General features: G+C 35.4%; 1 protein-coding gene across 1 annotated transcript; it reads right to left on the reverse strand.

The window, feature by feature from the left end:
- Positions 1–921: 921 nt before the first annotated feature.
- LOC138132442 (YLP motif-containing protein 1-like) lies at positions 922–19166 on the reverse strand. Its single transcript, XM_069049921.1, has 5 exons — positions 18916–19166; positions 18748–18828; positions 1616–4193; positions 1368–1498; positions 922–1217 (listed from the first exon to the last, which is right to left on the reverse strand). The coding sequence occupies exons 2-5, from the start codon at positions 18760–18762 to the stop codon at positions 1146–1148; spliced, it is 2796 nt and encodes a 931-aa protein (XP_068906022.1). The 5' UTR covers positions 18763–18828; positions 18916–19166; the 3' UTR covers positions 922–1145.
- Between the last annotated feature and the right edge of the window lie 1683 nt (positions 19167–20849).

Raw genomic sequence — 20849 nt, forward strand, 5'->3', positions numbered from 1 at the left:
TTCTCCTATGTGAACGGATTTTGATAAATGTCACAACTTGTCAAAACAAAACGTCAAGCTAATTTTAAAGGTTTTAAGCGATTTGGAGCCTTTAAGGGGCTCGTCGAACAAAAAAACGTTGTATTCAACTCGTTCGTGTGTAAATTGGCCCCACGCTTGCCAAAAAAGGCCCAATTTACACACAAACTCGTCAAATAAACTACTATTATTTGATTTAGTAAATTTTATAAAGAAGATCCTGTGAAGTAGATATTTTATTCGACTGACTGTGGTCTCTTAACCGTATTTAATTTTCCGTACAGTACGAATTTAATAAATGATAAAAGAATATGAACTTGGAGAGTTAACCTTGCTTTTCACCCACCTCTGATAAATTCTTCTGTGACCATTTTGTTTGTCCAGTACGCCTCCAGAATAGCTTCCGGTTATCGAATTAACGCAAGATGATTATTAGTTGATTAAATTAGATTTTATGAATAAATTGGGTTCCATGACCTTATCCACTAAAGTATGTTTAAAAGTGAATTAAAATACAATCAACTGACCACATATGCTTTTCTAAGTTAGGCTCAATTGGCATAATAATATATTGTCGGTTCATCTCTTCCAGTTAAATATGTAGAAAGTTTTAGATGTTCATCTGTACAATTTTTTCCCAATGTCCCAACTAACGCATTAAAAAATGAACACAAAACCATGAGAAAATGCTAATTTGTTATAAAACAAAAAGTGGTCTTGATCCTGAGTTATGTTCGTGCAAAAATATAGTCTCGAAAATAAATTAATTAAAAACTGGAACAGCCCTCACGTCGTTTGGGTTGATTAATGGTTTTGAGTCTGACAAGTTGTTTTGGCTAATACTGGCAGGAACTCGGAGAACTCGCATGATATTTGAAAATATTTTCAAGTGAGAAAACTGTGTACAGCATATTTCGTTTATTTAATAATATAAATAAAAAAATATAATACATAGGTAGGTATAAATTATTATTATTAGTTACATCGTTAGAAAAATGTAAATACACACGGAAGAGTTACTGTTGTACTTATATAAACGTCCTCAAGTTGTCCATTCTTACTTACGATTAACTTGCACTTAAAAGACGATCTATTGCACTTTTTATGGTAGTTTTATTCGTCGACTTTCACGCCAGTTTCTTCAGTTCCACATTTCTGTGCTTCTCTGTCACCGTCGACGGTGTCACAACAGTTACCACCTAAAAAACACAATACCAGCCGCAATAAATCATGATAATTACAAACGAAAATATGGGTCGCGTGGTATCTTAATTACTGCATTACAACACCTCATGGGAACTAGTTTTTAACGTGTCTAATCTATGCAAAATCGAATCTACTCGGCCTACCCTCGAGTGTCCAGAGATGGTTTCCACCGTGGAGTTAGGGGGCGGCGTGTACGCCGACAGATCCATCAAACCGAAGAGCGGATGTTTAGAAGTTGACGGCCTGAGCGTCGTTGTCGTCTGTAAATTATTAACTGCAAACCAAGATGAGCGGTAGTTAAATTCGAATTAGAAACTTGCGAGGAAAGTTTAGCTAATTATGATGTTAAAAGTGAAATTTTGGGAAAAATTACGTAATGACGGGTACTCACTTAAGTGGGGCCATTCGCTGAAGACCACAGTTAAAGGACCAGCGTTTTGTTTCAGTCTTTCTCTGCTACTTTCGTTTTCGGGGTCAACGCGAATTAAAAATTTCGCGGTGCTCGTCAGGTTGTGGGTTTGGATTTGGGGTGGGTGGCTCCAGGCGGTGAGAGGAGTGGTGGCTCGAAAGTCGTGGGGTTGAGGGGTGACTATGTACACTTTCTCTTTTGTGACTGGAGACACCGTCACGCTAGCCGTGTCCCACGAAGATTTTTGAGTAGTGGTCGGGCTGTCGGTGGTCGTTTCTTTGAAAATCAAATTCGTCTCGATGTCGTCCTCGAGTTTGGTTTCTTTCTTGTTGGAACCCGCTTGTTCGTGGTCGAAAGTTGCAATGGTGGTTTCGCTGTAGGGTTGAGTGGTGAAATACTCGTCTGGGATTTTCTTAGAGGGTACAAATTTGGCACTGGTACTGCTTTTCTGGTCGCGTCGCATCGATTTCGAATACTCCTGTTGAGTCCAATCGTCGATATTATTTTGCAACGAAATTACATCAAAGGGGAGGTTCTCCGAAGGATATGATTCTTTCGTGTCCTTTAGTAGATCTCTGATGTTGTAAACTTGCGTCGTTGGAGGAGTGAAAGCTGTCGCTGTTACTTTTTTCGACTCGGCCAAATTAAAATCATCAAGAAACTTCGACCAGACTTCTTCGGTCGACGACGGTGGCGAATAAACTGGAAGAAGAGTGGTGTAGGGTTTGCTCGGTACCATTCTCCCAACATTCTTGTCAAATGGCAGTGGTTTCTTATTGTTAATATAAGGAATTATGATTTGAATTTGTTTGGGTTTCTTGGTTGTTGAGGGAACGGGTTGGAGCCAAGTCGAGGGTCCCAGAGAAGGTGGTACTATTTTATCTGGCATCGAAGTACCCCAAGTAGGTTCCCACTTGCTGTAATCCAACGGCGGTGGCGTGAAAGTCTTGTTCTGACGACTCACGACCTCTTGTTGCAACAACAATTGTTTTATGAAATTTGAATTCAGTTCTTCATGGTTTTCAGATCTGAAAGATGCTGGGGTACTTGCTTGTACCTGAATATTGTTGACGTTAGAGTCTTGAAAGGTCACATTGACAGCACTCGCTGCCGTGTGAGTGTCTTCCACTACGATTGGATTTTCGCTTAATCTACTCGACTTTTCGTTGTAAAATCCTTCAGATTTAACATCACTAATTTCTTCGACAACACCTTCGGGACTTTTCACCGACACTTCTACTAAAGGTGACTGGATTACATTAATCGGGTGTTCGACGGAAGCCAAGAAGTCAGCAACTTTAACACTGGGGATCACTTGAACATTTTGACTTGCTGTCACTTCGTAATTTGCCCCCTGTTGAGGGACATTGTCGTGGAAATTCTGTGGGTTGTGAATTGGCAAAACTGGACCAGAACTCAAATTGGGCAAAGGAATGGGGTGATTCGATGCTAGTGGTAATTGTTCGACTGGGGGTAAGTATTCAGGCCTCACGTGATAATCGACGTTGGGACCTGATACTGGAGCTCCGTAACTGTCAGAAGGTGGTGGAGGCCGCGGTGGCAAATAATAATTGGTGCTCGGAGATGTTGGTGGCAAGGAATGATAACTTCCTGTCAGCGGGGGTGGTCTCATACCAATCGGAACGTTATAGTTCAGCGAAATCGGTTTCAAATGTGTGATTGTACGAGGCGGTTTGAGGTTTTCGATAGGAAGACCATAGTTGAGTTTTTCTGGTCTGGGTTTAAAGACTGGAGGGGCTCCGTACTGAGGACCCGGTGGAGGCTTGAAGTGTGAGGATGAAGGTGCTCCATACTGTGGCGATGGTGGAGGCTTGAAGTGCGAGGACGAAGGAGCTCCATACTGTGGTTGTGGAGGTTTGAAGTGTGACGGAGGAGGTCCATACTGAGCAGATGGAGGGGGTCTGTACTGGGAAGAGGGTGGAGGTCCATACTCCGGAGATGGGGGCGGTCCATACTGGGAGGATGGAGGAGGTCCGTACTCGGGAGATGGAGGGGGCCCATGCTGAGAAGATGGAGGAGGTCCGTACTCGGGAGATGGAGGGGGTCCATGCTGAGAAGATGAAGGAGGTCCATACTGAGAAGACGGAGGGGGTCCGTACTGAGGAGATGGAGGAGGTCCGTACTGAGAAGACGGAGGGGGTCCATACTGGGAAGATGGAGGTCCGTACTGATTCGAAGGTGGCGGTCTTAAATCTTCCAGATGACTAGATGGTGGTACAAAATTGATTAGTGTGTTGTGGCCTATGTTGGTCGCTACAGGAATCCAGGGTGCTTTGTTACAAGGGTTGCATGCGATCTGACTTTGGTATGGCTGTGGAGGTAAATATTGAGGGCCACCGTGATGACCTTCTGCAGGTACTGTGTCTGGCGAAGGGAAGAACCAGTTTTTTATTTTGGACAAAAAAGTTGGCTCTTCTTTTTTGTAAGGGATTGACTTCTGCAGGTGTAGCTTGTCGGGTGGTTTCAACGAGATTAATCGATCCTCAGCCTCTTCTCCTGACACATAGACGTAGTACGTGAGAAGTAGCAAGTAGATTATCTGCAAAAAATCACAATAAAATTACTGAGGTATTTTTGAGAGATTAACTTTTAATTGGCTGAAGAACTATCAAATGCAATTAATAAATCGCTGCGTGTAGCCTGCGCGGAGAAAGCCCAACTGGTGAATCGAGGTTGACAGTGATTTTTGTTTTTATTAAGAACACCTATACTATACAGGTTTTAACGAAAAAACAACATTTTCGTCATTTGGGTCACGATAAAATTTTAACAACCAATCGAACAGAACTTTTTAACAAATTCAATCACAACAAATGAAATCCAAGCAACTGCATTGTAAATTTAAATGGACTGAAAAGTGAGTGCTATTAAAAAAACATGAACCACAAAAATACAAACATTATGTTAGTTACAAAATTATTTATCCTTATTAAAAATTTCCTAATAAAAATGTGTTAAAGTTAGGAACTAACTGCAATTACATTTTTTATTCCCCTAAAATTTTTAATTGTACGTTAATTGTAATAAATATTAAATTTAGGAGAACACATTTCATGTTATTCAATAAAAAAATTATAAAAGAACGGCCAAGAATGCAAAGGAGTTGAATAAGTGTATAGCCGTTATTTATTCAAATCAGTATACCATTGATATTCGCATAAAATGGCCTTTTTTGCTACTTTGGTGTTGCAGTATAGTGGGTGGTATTTATAATCAAATTCAACAGCCAACAACAGGAAAATACATTCAAGAATAGACATACAAAACAAGTTAGGGTGGTATTTTATGTGACTGATGATTAATAGACTGCCAAAAGTGCTGTAACTAATTTTTTGCTGTCAGAATTACAATAAAAATAGAAACCGTTAAAAGAATGCGAAAATGTTTCTATTTCTAGGTCTATTAATAATATTGTTGATAACAGTTTTCCACTAAATTATTACTCAAGCAAACCACATTCTCGTATCTTGTAGCTCATCTAAAACTTGTAATAAATGAAACACTATGTAAAATACAAATCTGTACCTATAAAATGTCATTATCAAATTAAAATTTAGTAATTAATTTACTTGTTTAGAAACGATTTTAAGCTAAAGATGGAGAAGATGAAAGCCGAGAGTTTAAACATTGCCAAAATTTGCTCTGATTGAAAATACCGAGCGATCATTTAAAAAATAAATCGAGTTTGCTTTGGAGCCTATGCTATAGCATGGGTTGCAATAGGTAACACGCCGACTCGATTTATTTTTTAATTGATCGCACCGTATTTATTCGATAAGATCTTGGTTATAATTGAATGTATTTCAATTAAAATTTTATCAAAACGAATGAATTATTAATAAATAGGAGAATCAGAAAATATAGAGAAATTGGGAAAGGAATAGTATGCTCTCGTATTTTTAATGATAATAGTGAGAGACTATTTCCAAGAAAAGTGATTATTTGATGAAAAAAGCAAAAATTACCTTTAATTACCTTACTGTTCATCACGAGTGCATTGTTTGTAGAGATGTTAATAGGAAAAAAAGCAATTTTACTGTAAATGAATACAATTTTAATTTAAAAAATTTAGGCATTAATATCAGTTATTGCTATTATACCGGGTGTTCGCTAGAGAAGTTCGGACGGCTACATCTCTGGTGTCTGGTTACAAACTTGAAATTTAAATTGTGAGACCGCTCACAGAGGGACGTAATTTAGTATAGCTGTCATGGTAATACTCTGCCTTCAACCGTCTCCAGCCACCCCCAATTTGAAATTTTAAATGATACCCTAAGTTTCTGACGAATTTCCAAAGTGATAAATCACAGAGAAAAGTTTTTGAAATACATATTTAACTTTGAAGTTTAAAAAAATCAAGTTGGCCTGGTTAGACCAATGAAAACAAATAAATCAAGTACACAAAGCATAAAACAGAAAATTGTTTAATTGTGCTATTGACAATATCGAATTAAAAAAAAATTACAAGATTTTTATTTCCATATCAAAACCATACGATAATAAATGTTTAATTTTATTAAACTAAATGATCAAAACGGTTAGTGTTTCTTATTAAAACAATAGTACAGCCGATTCTCTAACTCATTTTGAACATTTAAAAAAAATCTGATGTTAAATTGAATCAATTTAATTTTTCTAATCGATACTGATATGTAATTATTAACTGACATTCATATTAAGCATAACAGACCAGACATTATTATTTTGAATACTTAAACAACAAAAGCAAGCATATCTTTTAGATATAGCTGTTCCAAATTCACATAATATAACACAAAAATTAATAAATATTTAGAGCTCTCCGTTGCTATGAGAAATCTTTAGTGTTTAGAAAAAAATTCGATTTTACCACTTATAATTTCAGCAACGGGAATAGTACCCCAATTTCGGTAATTGTTCACTTTAACTACTTCTGGAATTTTCGCGTTTTTTCTGGCTAGACAGCCTCAGGACGTCCTCCTACATCGTTTCCCACCAGTCAAACCTTGTGCAAATGAAAATTTTCCTTACCCTTTAGTTATACGAAGACTTGGCGCGACCTTGACGCGACCTTGAAACACAACAAGAGAGAAAAAAAGGCATTTGCACAAGGTTTGAATGGTGGGACACGATCTAGGAGGACGCCCTGAGGCTGTCTAGCCAGAAAAAACGCGAAAATTCCAGAAGTAGTTAAAGTGAACAATTACCCCAATTTCTTTTTAAAAATTTAAAAATTTTGGATTTAGGTAACACATTGGTAGTTGAAATTCAAAAAGGTATATTATTATACTCATATCGTGAGGAAGTTCCTTAACATTGACACAGAACATAATAAAACACAACAAAGTCAAAATGTGGAGGCGAGACGCCGGTAATTATGTTGATAAGCACTGCACTATTACTTGATAGTAATATCCGTAATAGTGTATGTACTCCGGCAAAATTGCCGTGCCGCCGGGTGGTGGAGGGTTGGGAAATAACTAAAAAAAATCCTGTGTATCCAATCTCTTTCCATAATTTGCCATTAAAAATTTAGACGTGGAGGTAACTGGGGACGGCTGGGGCAGAGAAGTGACGTGAAAACCACTCCAAATGTCGTCCTTCTATGCGCTGCCTGACATCCTAAAGCAAAGGACACCAGAAGCAAACGCATTGGAACATTTTATCCGGACGACCGGCGTAATTTGATAACGCTCTACACTACAATATTTTAAAGTCTTCTGGAAAAAGTTATTTCTTGACTCTGACATTAAGAAAAGTTGACAAGTCATGGCCCATTAGCTACTCGTTTTGAACATCGAATGTTTCCTCTATTATCTTAAGTGTGAGATTTATCATGAAACTACTACTGTAAGTATGTTAGCATTAACAACTACAACAGTGAAGTGGTGTTTACTAGGTGGAAAGAATTCTTACACAAAACTACAGTTCTAAGTGGATGAGAAAATTATCGAAGTGCCATAACAACGACATGATGCACTAAAAGAAAAGAAACATGAATTATTCCGGCAAATTTTCTAAATAAAATTTACAGCTTGTGTATTTTAGTAAAAATATTTTTATTGTCAACATACAAAGGGTTCGAGCAAAATAGAATTCATAAACTCTACACACAAAAAAAAAACAAAATTCAGTTAAAAAATTAGTGCACCCACGCCTGATCTAATTCTTAATAATTTTAACATCGTACAAGTAGATTGTTCGTTCGCCATAATCAATTCTTTAGGGAATATCAGTTTCATTAAAACGTATTACCTAGTTAATTTTTCTTTATTTACAGGGGGAGAGCTTAGACAGAAAATTTTGAAAATATTGTTTTTTCACTACTAGTCTCAGAAGGCGTCATTATTGACTCTCGAACCGACCCCAGAAGTAGAATTTCTCTCCCAAGGTTAATAATAATTTTCATTATTAACCAAGGTCAATAATGAACAGCCGTCACCTAGCAACGAAAGATTTTCTTTGATTTTATTGGTTAACGTAGACAAACGATTTTCAGTTTTCATAGCAACCGTTGAAAAATGAGAATTCGGATCGTCGCATCGGACAAACAAATTTAATTAATAATTATTATTAGAAAGGGTTTTAACGGATCTAGTTGTGAAAAAAATAATATATACACCACGCTAGAGAAGACAATTTTAAGCCTCGCTTCTTTATTCCCTAAACTATATTATAAACTACCTCGGCTTAAAAAAATGTCTTCTCTACCTTGGCGTATAACATACTATTTTTGTAAGATACAAAAAATTAAGTCCTTAAGGCTCGCGTTTACCTGAAAGAAATTTCGAACTTGATGTACAGTGGGTCCTCTATTTACAAATTTATATTTTGGTCAAACCTCCTTGGGTCAAACAAACCGAGGACGCAGGTACCTTGAATTGGTCACAGACGCTCAGTAGGGGGTAGAGGATTACGATTACGATCCTGTCCTGTTCCGTACCTAAATACGGAGATAAAATAAAATTTTGTGTTGGAACGACAAGTCCTACAATGCCAAATCTGAATTGGCTTTGGCTGCACTGCAAACTGTTGTTTCATTCCATTTTATTATTAGCTGGACAGACGTTGTCTTGTCCAATCCAAATTTCAGCAAATTAGTTTGTGATGATGATTTATTTTCTTCCATTACAATGAATCTCAAGGTGTTTTATTTACATTTCGATTGCAAGATCGATGTTCAAGTGAACAATCCGACAGTGAAATAAATTGGTATAGAAATAAAACAACTACATTTGTTGGACAGATCGCGAAACAACACAAAAGTAAAAACGGATGTAATTTTAATTTAGGGTGGAATGCGTTTTTCCAGATTTTTCTCCAAATTTTCCAAAAACATTTTTTAAATTGATTTCTATCCCGGGAACAAACCGAACAAAAAAAAAGAGAATCAATTACAAATGTCGTCAGTAATGATCGAGAGTGCATACAAAAATTAAAATTTTTGAAGTTTGTCCGAATTTTCCGACTTTCCTTTGTATTTCTCCCATTTTTTTTTTAACAAAAAGAGAATTAAATTTTAAAAAATTAAAAATATTGAGCTAAGAATTAATTTTATTATTTTTTGTAGGTACATAATATACCTACAATTTGATCGTATAGGACATTTTCTGACTTTGAAGGCCCGACTAATAAAACTACAGTGAGCGGCAAAAGTATGGAATAAATTCCTTAAAAATTAAACAAATTTTTTTTCAAAAAGATCTTTGGACAGGTCAATTTTAGTTTATAAAAATACATATTTTAGTACCAAAGAAAATTCCAAGCAGTCATTTGTTTTCGAGTTATGACGTCATCGATGGTTTTTTTAAATGGAAACGCCCTATTTTTTTTTCTTGATTCTGATATCCCTTTTAATTGTCTAAATGACAGTATAAAAATTTTGTTATCTTACATAAGGAAATTTTTAAGAAAAAAAATAATAAAGTTGGAAAAATTAAATTTTATAAAGAAGAAAAACAAGTCAAAAAATCAAGTAGGTAAATCAAACAGTCAAATGTTACTGTCAATTTCATTCGTATGTGTTATTTGTTTTACAAAACGTTTTCGAAAATGACTCATTTATCAGAAACACAACGTATAGAAATTTCAATTTTGATTGGGTGTGTGGATAAAACTAGAGAAAATTAAACAGGGGGAATTTCTTCATAAACTTGCTTATTGTCAACAAGCTGGAGGATGGCAATTCGAACATTGAATTCCATAATTTTAAGTACTTACTAACACAGTTTTTGACTCGTTTTTGTTTGTTATAAAATTTATTTTTTCAACTTTATTTTTTTTTCTCAAAAATTTCCTTATGTAAGATAACAAAATTTTTATACTGGCGTTTAGACAATTAAAAGGCCTATCAGAATCAAGAACAAAAATAGGGGGTTTCTATTTAAAAAAAACTATCGATGACGTCATAACTCGAAAACAAATGACTGCTTGGAATTTTATTTTGTATTAAAATATGTATTTTTATAAACTAAAATTGACCTGTCCAAAGATTTTTTTGAAAAAAAATTTGTTTAATTTCTGTATAATATTCACCAAATACAGGGAGCAGCATTGTGTAGTTCTGTAATTGTATTTTCCCAAAGTATTACGATTACATCTGCATTTACCCCCTGCAGATGAGGGAATGAATATTAGTTCGGAGTTGCTACCTGATTTGTCAAGAATTATGAATGAGACAAAAATGACCCTTATGGCAAAATATTTTTAAGGTAAAAATACAATGAAATGGTTGGTTTCATCTTGTGTCCCTTCGGTGAATAATTGAACATTATGGGTTTATTAGTCGGGCTTTTAGAGTCAGATAAATTTGCTATAGACAAAGTGGGCGCACTCGAATTCCCGTCTGACTTATTTCTTGTCATAAAGTAATGCAAGAATTCCCGTCAGGTGATTATCAACTGATATAATCCAACACTCGAGTTCCCGTCAAGGGTAAAAGAGCGCTTCAATCCCTTACTTACCTACCCCTCTAGCCGTTGCCAGGTACCATTATTGTTTACCATTACGTGGACCAAAAAAAAATGTTTAAAATTTTAAAAAGTTACAAATACCATGTGATCAACATTTATATACTTAGATAAGGGGCGGCTGTGACTTTGACAGTGTCAGATTTTTCGTATTTTTGCTAAGTCAGCTAATAAACGTCAAACAACTGTCACTATTAACCGAATTTTAACGCAAAAATGGTTTTTATTTCAGAACATAGAAGATTCATCATTGATACTTACTTTCGTAACAGTGCTTTCAATAACCAAGGTTTTTTTCTGACGGGAATTCGAGTCTAGAATTTCGGGTGCATTTTTACCTTGACGGGAATTCGTGTGCAGGATTAAATGGCCTATGTCGAAGCCCAGGTATAAAATATTATGCTGACGGGAACTCGTGTGCACCGGACAAAGTATAGGATTATAGGATTTATAGGTACTGGCAAGTAACGATTTTTATTCTTTACTTATTCTGTACTTGCTCATGTAATAATATATGTACTATTATTTCATACTGGAAGTCTGTTCTGTATCATAATTTTATTTCAAAAATCACATTATTTTGTGAAAATTGCATCATCTTTTTTCCTGGGACAACGGCCGTTACTACTGATTTTACAATGACAATTCCACTCAGAAAATTTCAACCAATCAGCTTCTAGTATTTTGAATCATTGGACCAATTAGGAACGAATTACACCGATAATTTAGCATGGTCCTAAAATTATCGAAAAATTATCGCTGTAATCATCTCCACCTTCCTAAAATTATCGCTGTAATTTTCTCCTCCTTCCTCGAATTTTGATAAACTCATTTTTGATCCACAGTAAAATTTTTGTTGTTTTCAACTACGTTAACTAACGCTTAGAATACGTATAAATTAAAAAAATTGTGTAAAATTTGAAAATGAAATTTTCCTTCGTGGAATTGTCATGCCGAATACAACTCGATGGTACGAAATTGCGGGAAATTTTTCTCCTCATTTTACTCGTATTTGTTTCTTAGACAATTTCCACTTGTTCGCTACGCTCACTCGTGGAAATTGTCGTCGAAACAAATACTCGTATAATGAGATCGAAAATTTCCGGCAATTTCGTACCCTCTCGTTGTATTACTAATGATTATTTCATTCATCATCGTTTTCGACCAATCGTAAGGCTTTATTTTTTGGATTACAGCGATAATTTTACGATAATTTTTTATTGTCCTTTTTCAAATGTTTTATTTTTTTATTTTTAAGACAACGGTGAATACTAGTGTCACATTTTTTATTTTTATATCAAATGTCAACATGAATCGTCAACTTCTGACGAGCAACTTGCAAACATTTTAAAGGACTTTAATTAAACAACTTTATTCCTGAAATAATCTTACCGAATTACATACATTCGTCCTTCTGAAATAATCTGTTGTAATACTCAAGTTGATTAAAACGCAACACTCGTATCGTTTTTTCACAAATTTCTCGAGAAATTAAAACGTCAAAAAATGACACTTGTGGTTGCTAATCAACTTTCGTATTACAAATCGATCATTTCGAAGCACTCAAGTGGATATTTTTCGACTTTTGCAATTTTCAATGTCAGAAAAATAAAACAGTCCGGTAAGTGATGCTTAGCGACACTTTCCGGCTCTGATACTGTTATAACTTATAACTCACCTACCGGACTCAAATTGATAATGTAATCGAACATCTACCGGACAGTATAAAATAAAATATTTAGAGATCGTGAATTTTGACATGAAATAAAGGAAAAAATTGTGCTTATTTTTATAGTGCATTATTACTGGAAATTATTATTCCACTTAAAAAAAAAAGGACAGAGATTTGCGTATCTAATATTAAAATGGGTGATATAATAATCTGATGAAGCTTTTCCTGATGGAGCAGCAGTATTATTGACTGTTGTTAATAAAGCTCAAATCGTTTGTTACAAATTTGGAATAAAAATGCAAATACCTATTATAAGTATTTCCTAATTTCTTAGGAGGAGGCCGATGTAATTTGTACCCTTGTATAGTCCCCTTTCCGTAAGCTGTTAGCTCAGGTAGCATGTAGGGTTGGTTGTCTACAACGTAAAATTTTAACGTTGAAAAATGACTTCATTTTTTTCGTTTTTTTCAACTAGTATTCAAGTAGGAAACACCACTTTTCGTCTGCGTCACATTCACAACAATATCTAGTGAATGACGTGAGATATTTTCGATATCTCTTTTCGTTTTGCCTACACAGCTTCTAAGCAGAGCATTTTATTTGTGGTTTTTTAACAAATTCGTCAAAACAAAATTATATTTTTCTCTTCATAGTTCACTAATAGAAATGTTCATAATTTATGTAGTAAAGAGAGAAATCGTTCATCTCGTATTGTTTTCTCAAAAAACGTGATCGAAAATCCACTTTTTCGACCGTTTCAAACTCAGGTAAACGCGAGCCTTAAGCTCAGTTTCTAAATTAAATGAGGCTGTTAGCTTACATTAAATATTCGTCCTTCAAAAAAAAATGCTTGGCATAATGTACATAAATATAATAGGTATAAAGCTTCGTGAATCCTTCAAAGTAATTTTATAAACGAACAACTTACATTTATCAGTTAATAAGAACTTATAAAGGCAGTTTTTTTAAATTTGTCGTCGAAATTGAATGAACCACTTGTCTTAAAAATACTGATTTTTCAAACTGCAGGTTAAAAACACAAACAATGCAAAAAGTGAGGTTAAATTTAAACAGATGTTTAACTACGTACTCGTCTTCAAAAAGACTGATTTTTCAAACTGCATATTAAAAACACGCAAAAAGTAAAGTTACATTTAAATAGCTAATCAGCATTGGAATCCGGTGGTGCGTTCACAATCGACTCTTCAGCGCCAGCTTCGACGTCAAACTTAAAAAAACATCCGTTACATTCTTCCACCATTGCAGGATTCGATATAACAATAACTTTAGTGTAATTTTGTATGTTTAATGTATTGATTTGTGTTGTATTTTATGTGACTTGTACTATATGGTGTTTACGATCTATTTGAACGAATCAAGATTTGCTATTATCATTATAAGCGAGTAAGTGAGTCAAATGCTTCTCGCCTCTTTGTAGTCCTGATGATAAAAATTAATACGAACGTTCTTTCAAATAATAATTTTGAAACATCCTGTGATACGTGAGTCACTATCTATAAAATTTTAGCTGGGTAGATATTGTTGTTCAAAAGTTAAACTACACAACGAAACTTTTATCTGAAATAATTTCCATTAGACGACGCCTCCAATCTTTAATATAATCTTATTCCATCGGGAACCGTGTACAAAAAGAGTTTTTGCAACTCAGCATAACAGATCTTATCATTTCTACCCAACTACAATTATTTCCAACCTCGAGGATTGCGTTTACTCATTTAAAATTTATAAAAGAGCTTTCAATAGCTTTCTTAACCTTTTTGTCCTCAATCTATTGTAATCTCATTTCTTGTTAGAACTGACGAAGACAGATAAACAAAGTATCAAATAATACCATTGTTCAAATTTTTCATTGTTTTCAAATTATCATTTATAAAACTACAATTATGACTTTATTTAAAAATCACTTAATTTGTATCAAAAACGCAATCCCAAAAACTCGTGTATTTACTTGGGTTTCTTATAGATAAGTGCAAACTGCGTGCACACGGATAAACTCTGAAGACCTTTGCACCTTTGTTGTTTACATTTATATTGTGCAAATATTGCAACCTCTCACCTTATCAAGTGTATTAATTCGCTTATCACATCGTACGACTCTGGTGTTAATTAGACGTAAATTTCTCGTGATCTTGTAAGTCAATCGTTATCTGGCCGTCTAATTGGCGGAGTTCCACACCGATCGCTATTTCTCTCGCAAATCTATCGTCCCTAATTGGCATCCTTCCCGAAATCAGGAGTTCTCGTTAAAAGCATTTAATAGTTTCACTTTCAAGAGCACAACAACAATTTGCGTGACTCCGTTCGACCAGTCGAAGAATTCCCACGTCGACTTTCTGTGCAGATGAACCAAAAAACGACCGACACACGATGGGACACGTATTTTACCATACACATAACACAGTTATACGCGATTTCCTTTCCCATTCAAGTACTTCACGTTTATCTTCAGAACTTTCTTCGCCGTGTAGATAACCCTGAACCACACAATGAAGAACTACTTCGCACGTGTAAGTGGGTCGCTTATTAACGCCGACATCTGTTATGCGGTAATTTATTATGTTCGGGTGTAATATTTAAAAGTACAAGAGGAAGGATCGATTGGCGGGACCGGTGACAACTAATGAGCAATTTGCTTGAGAAGAATTTTTACGTCCAAAATCGGTAATTAATATCGGCAATTAGTCGAAAAAGGGAAAATGGTTCCCACAAGCGCAAAAACTACAAAGTGTGGCTCGCTACCTTATGGCTCATAAGTCACAGTCGTTCCATTAACGACCACCTTTTACTTCCTAAATGCAAATTAACTACATATATTCGGATGCGTTCGTCGGTACCGCATCGTTTTCCCGATAGCGCGTTTGCGAAGAAGTCAATTTGGAGATAATGCGTTTTATGAAAAAAACGTGACTTTCACTTTATGTAATTCACCAGAATCCGCACCGACATCCAATAAAGATCGCCGATTTTCCATTAGAATTTCCCGACTATCAGGAATTTTTTTGGCGTCACGGTCCGCCACTTCGACCACCAATTACCGCGATCATTCTCTCGAAAATTGGCGCGACCAACCGGCACGCTTCGTGAAAATCCGCAAGACCACGTGGAATGCGGAAAATCCATAAAAACACGTTTTCACTCTTAACCGAACAGGTTGGTCGAATCAGGACAAATTTTCTTTCCGCGACAATTACGGTGAAAAGGCAAACGATTTCCTGCGATTTTCGGCGATTGTCGTCAAATGTGGAGTGAACCGCAATTTTTTATTTACTAGCAGGCCATATACAGATTTCTCTTGACCTTATTCGATAAAATTGTTATCGACGTGCGACTGACGACGGATAATTGACCACAGTGCGGATTCTTCGACGGAAACTCATCGACTGGGACCCATTTTCCTAAACCGTAAATGGAAATCACCACTTAATGAACACCCGAGACTGAAAATTCGCGCTTCCTTGTCAATCGCACAGGTCACACAAGCCAAAGAAATAGAAAGTCGGTTAAGAAGTGAGAATTTTCGTGCCTCTTGGTACTTGCGCTTCTTCAAGTCAACTTCCAGAAACTGTGCCGGCCTCAACGAGACCATTATTCACTGCTAGTTTCAATTTCCATGTAAATGTTTATGCTGGACGTGTTTACTGAATGATGCATGGACGTTCATTGTCGAGGTATATGTAAAAATTTGAATTGCTAATGGCCACGAGGTTGGATGTTGCTGACCTATCAGAGCTAGTGCAAACATAATATCTGGGAACAATGTTGTGTTATTATTCTTCATAGATTGGTATCGCGATCAAAGAATTCCACTCTATTGTCTTCGCCACTATCTCCAATTTTTATGTTAAGGTTTAACACTAAACTAAGCGTACGTTCAATTAGCTTTAATTAGAGTTGGTGTAACTGATGGCTAAGCGACAATTTATTTGTTAGTTAAATTTAACATTTAGGAAAGTATTGATTTAAGTGGGTAAGTGACGTAAATTAACAAAAAATTAAAATATTATGTTGGAAGGAACGCCCACTGATCCGACGAAAATTAAGGCAAACTTGTTAGGATTCACTAACTAGAACATTCTAAATTTTATGACATGATTAATATCAAAACGAAGAGTTCCAAAATTCCGCTGACATTTTTCTCCGATGTAAACATAAATTTCTTTCTAAACGATTATTATTAAAGAAAAATTAGCCAGATTTATATAAACATGTCTGCGTAATTTCTTATTAATTTTATTACAACATTACCAGTTGTAGGTATTAATTTGTAACAAACTAAATATAATCATTAAATCATTTAGTTAGTACCTTCTTTCTTAACCGAAATTTGGAAACTAACTGGTTCTTATTCTGACTGATTATTTTTTATGAAACTACAGGTTTATTATACCTAAGTGTTTCCAACATCGTAGTTGGCTGGGCAATTAATTTCAGGTGTGCCGCTTTATATACATACGTTCCTATATGACAGTCGACACATTTCCGGCGGTAAAAACTACCACCAGTTACGAGGCTAGCGGCACATCCAAAATTTGTCTGGTTTTGTACGATGTTAGAGATGTTGGATTTTCTCATGGGCTATGAGGCGCTACCAACCGACCGGAAAACATCATCATTACATTAGTTTCGTCTCTCTCTCATATATTTGTATCTATTTCAGTTTTCATTTACTGATTTTTCACTGGTTTATCTGCCTTCGCGCAGATATTTCCAAGGTCACAGCCCATGAGAGAATCCAACACCTCTAGAAACATTTATAATAACCCTGTATAGTGAATTAAGGTGTGTAACCGTTTAAGTAGAACATGAAACAATTCTCTATTATTTTACTTTAATAATAGAAAGTTTTCAAATAATAATAATTAATATTTTTATTAAGAATCGAAAATGTTTAAACTCTACATTATCTCCAAACAGTTTGTCTTATTTTAAAACATCTCTTGAAAGGTCTAACACAATCAAAATCGTATTTGAATCCTTAATATACTTGATAATTTAAAACAAATTTCTTAGAACAGAAACGGCTAAAAATTATGCTACTGATACAATTTCTTATAAAAAAATACTGCAAAAATAATATTTTGAGTTATTTACCTCTGATTGATAGTTGATTTGGAAAATTACTCCGTTTTATATTTTTTGGTAAAATAAGAGCAATTAGTTTAGCATTTGTGGTCGAATAAAAATTAAACAAATACAGTGGTACTACTTTTAGTAAGTTATATTTGTTTAAATTTATTAGAAGAATAACAGAGAAAAGAAAATGAAATTGTTGGAGAAAGTACAGAAAAACGGGACACCGCAAACGCGGGAAAAACAACAAATTTTAAAGAGAGTGAAACAAAAAGTAATTAATTTAATACAATAAACTAGAATGGTAACATTGAAGTGAAAACCCTTTAATTAAGAGACCTATTTACTGTAATTCATTCAATTAACTGAGAGTCTTATCAAAATAAAGCAAGTCTCAAGTAGGACGACGGTTCTAGTTTTCCCGATACATTTTTGAAAAAATCTTTCACGGTTTGATTGATTCACATTTATTCATGTTGACAATTCTTTGTCTAGAGAGGTAATAAAAAATTATCGTTTCACCCTTCAGGACAATCTGTAGTGACAACGTTTGGGTCGAAGTAATCAAAGCTCCATTAGCTGCATTCTTTTAAAATCACCGGGTTAAGTAAAGGGACGACTTATTTATGGTACTGGTGTTCATAAAAAGCTGATAATTAGGTTTCTGTAGTTTTTTTCACCAAAGATCGAAGTTCAAGAAACCAGTGCAATTGCCGAGAGAATTTTTAAGAGTGTACAGTATTCTCAATTTTCTTGTAGGTCGTAAAATTTTATGGTACTTCAAGTTAAAGATTTTGCGGGGCTTATCAATCCTAGTTTACCACTAGCAGATAATATTCTGCAGGGTTGTATTGAACGTTTAGTATATTTGCATTGCACGCGTCGCTTCCCGACCTTTTCAAACCCAGTTGTGCCCGTTGATCGCTGATAATATGCAATAAAATTTTACGACCTACAACCAAATTGAGAAAACACTACAGATTGGTTAAAATCGAAGCAGTGGCATTGGCAGTGACCCGACCCGAGCGTCTGCAGCCGACCCCGGACTACCGTATTCGAATTGTCATCAATCTTGTGTTCACTTCCGCCATAAATCAAGCGACAAATTGAATTATGAAAACACGACTGAACGTTTTTGCATCGATGTCGACAAACCGGCATAATTGGTGGCCTGGTGTCAATAACAAAATGCACATAACTGGTGGGTGTGAACCCTGTATCACAGTTCCAGTGAAACGTGCCAGAAAAAGTGGATCATCCATTGTTTCAAAATTTACTCAAACAAACAATACAAAATAAAATATTATTCTCGTGCAGCGCATACGAGGACGATAACCACAAGCTGACACACAATTTCAATAATTCGAACCAATTAAACTCACCTTGTATCTGGCCATATTCTAGTCGATCAGATGACACATGGCACGCGACAGTCGAGGGTTAGTCAAGATGATGGGCCAGGTCTGAAAAATCGAAGGATAACCAACCGAACGCACTGATTAAGGGCCCGAACCAATTTTGGGGTGTAAAAATGGGGTGTTAATACTGACCGCAGCCGGAGCGATAATCCGTTGGAAACATTGAACACTGATCTGCGATCGCACAAAGACACTAATTGCACCGAGTCGGCTTCCGGAGGCATCCAACGCCGACGATGGGAGAAAGCACGCGGATGATCGCCGGAAGAATAAATGAAATGGGAGTTTGGGTGACCGTGTTATACCGGCTCTCTCGACGGTCAAATAACCATGATGAAGATGGTCTCGGATGTTATATACCGGTGACCCATATCGAAGCCCACTCTTACCTGGCGGTGGTGCGTGCTAGGGGGATGACCAAATTCACTCTCGACGGATATTTAACCATTCCGAAAACAGACCATCGACGGTGGAATGCGTGGAAAAGTGTTTTATTGCGTGTCTGGTATGTCGAGATTGTTTCGAACATTTATCTTCTGGGGACGACAGCTTCGATTGGGACGTTACGCATTGTTCTGGCATGTTCAATTTACTGAATGTTTACCAGAGGATAGGGCACGGGATTTATTTTGTTAATCTAATTTTACAGTCCACGACTCCCAAATTTAGACAGACAGTCAACATCGGTCCCGTCAAACTTCACCCGATTAGACGAACCTCCGCTTTCGAGGTGTTTTCACAAATTTCATACTTTTACGATGTTAGTCCGAATTAATTGTTTTTATTTTCATAAATCTTCCTCTCAAAGGGCCAAAATAATTATGCAACGCCAGAAAGAGAAGTAAATTCTCTTCAGTAATATAAATTGCTTGGAATAATTTCCATATGGAATTTGAAGAACACAAATATAATTTGAAAATACAATTATAAATATATGGAATAATTCTCGGGCTGCAGTAATAAATTTAAAAAAGAGTAAACAACTTTTATTAAACTGGGTTGATAAAAAACAGAATAAATTATTATTAAACACTGCTGTAAATTTTTAATTGTTTGCAATTTATTAATGCGACAATTTTTCGTAATGGTCGTTGAAATGTTCATAAAGCCTAGGTCGAATTTTTTCGCTTGTGATTCTTTTTCGGATCGTAACATTTTTTTAGGAAACTGAAACATATCTATTGTGTCTAATAATAAGCCATTCTTTTCGTGGATTGAAAAAGAAATGTTTGCACAAAATTGTCTACCCTTCCTATCAATATTTTACGAGTAAGACTAGAGTTCAATTTATATCAAAATCTACATATTACTACAACTATTTACATACAGCGGCAAACAATGCCTTGTACTCCATTAAATTAAAATGAGCATTTAAATGTAAATAACATGCATTCACGTTGTTTTGGCATAATGAGAAGCCATGGAAATTTTGCATTAAATTTGGTAGTAAAGCTGTCTGTTGAATCAGGTTATGTTTTTCTATGTTTGAGGTTTTAAATAGCGTCAATGTCTAGTGCATTGTTGTCAGATTTACTAGTTTGCAATAAAAGAATACATCGTGGGAAATTCAGCAACATGTTATGTTCATTTTGGTAGGTCCGCATGTCAGGCACTTTAATGACCGAAATCAAACAGTGTTTCCAACGTTAAAAAAATTAATCATGGCCTACCATGCCAAAATAACGTGAACGGTGTTTAGTGAAGCTGCAAATTTATCATTTCGATAAATCAATTTGAAGTAAAAGAAAAACTACTTATAAGTTAGGGTGTGGGGGTGTGAATTTTTACAAATTATCTTTAAAAAAATTACTTACTCTTTACTAACATTTACAGAAATACCTACAATACAAGTAGGTATAGGTAGTCAGTTTTAGATGATACACCTAGAAACTTTGGCTTCATAATTAAATACGAAGAAATCTATCTTTGAAATAAAAGAATTAAAATTACAGGTGAAATATTTAAGTTATTTTTCAAACCAATTGCCTTAAAATTCTGTCTCTAAATAATTACTATCAATCATCTAACTGCATATAAATATTATTTCAAAAAATATCTTTTCTATT

The sequence above is a fragment of the Tenebrio molitor genome, chromosome 6, assembly GCF_963966145.1.
Source record: "Tenebrio molitor chromosome 6, icTenMoli1.1, whole genome shotgun sequence".
Classification (NCBI taxonomy): Eukaryota; Metazoa; Arthropoda; class Insecta; order Coleoptera; family Tenebrionidae; genus Tenebrio; species Tenebrio molitor.

What these genes read in the sequence shown, in the direction of transcription:
- LOC138132442 (XM_069049921.1), bottom strand. An exon ending in CAGCGAATGGCCCCACTTAA is followed by an intron (nt 1,499 to 1,615) that starts GTGAGTACCCGT and finishes CTTGGTTTGCAG; the next exon opens with TTAATAATTTACAGACGACA. An exon ending in CCATCTCTGGACACTCGAGG is followed by an intron (nt 1,218 to 1,367) that starts GTAGGCCGAGTA and finishes TGTGTTTTTTAG; the next exon opens with GTGGTAACTGTTGTGACACC.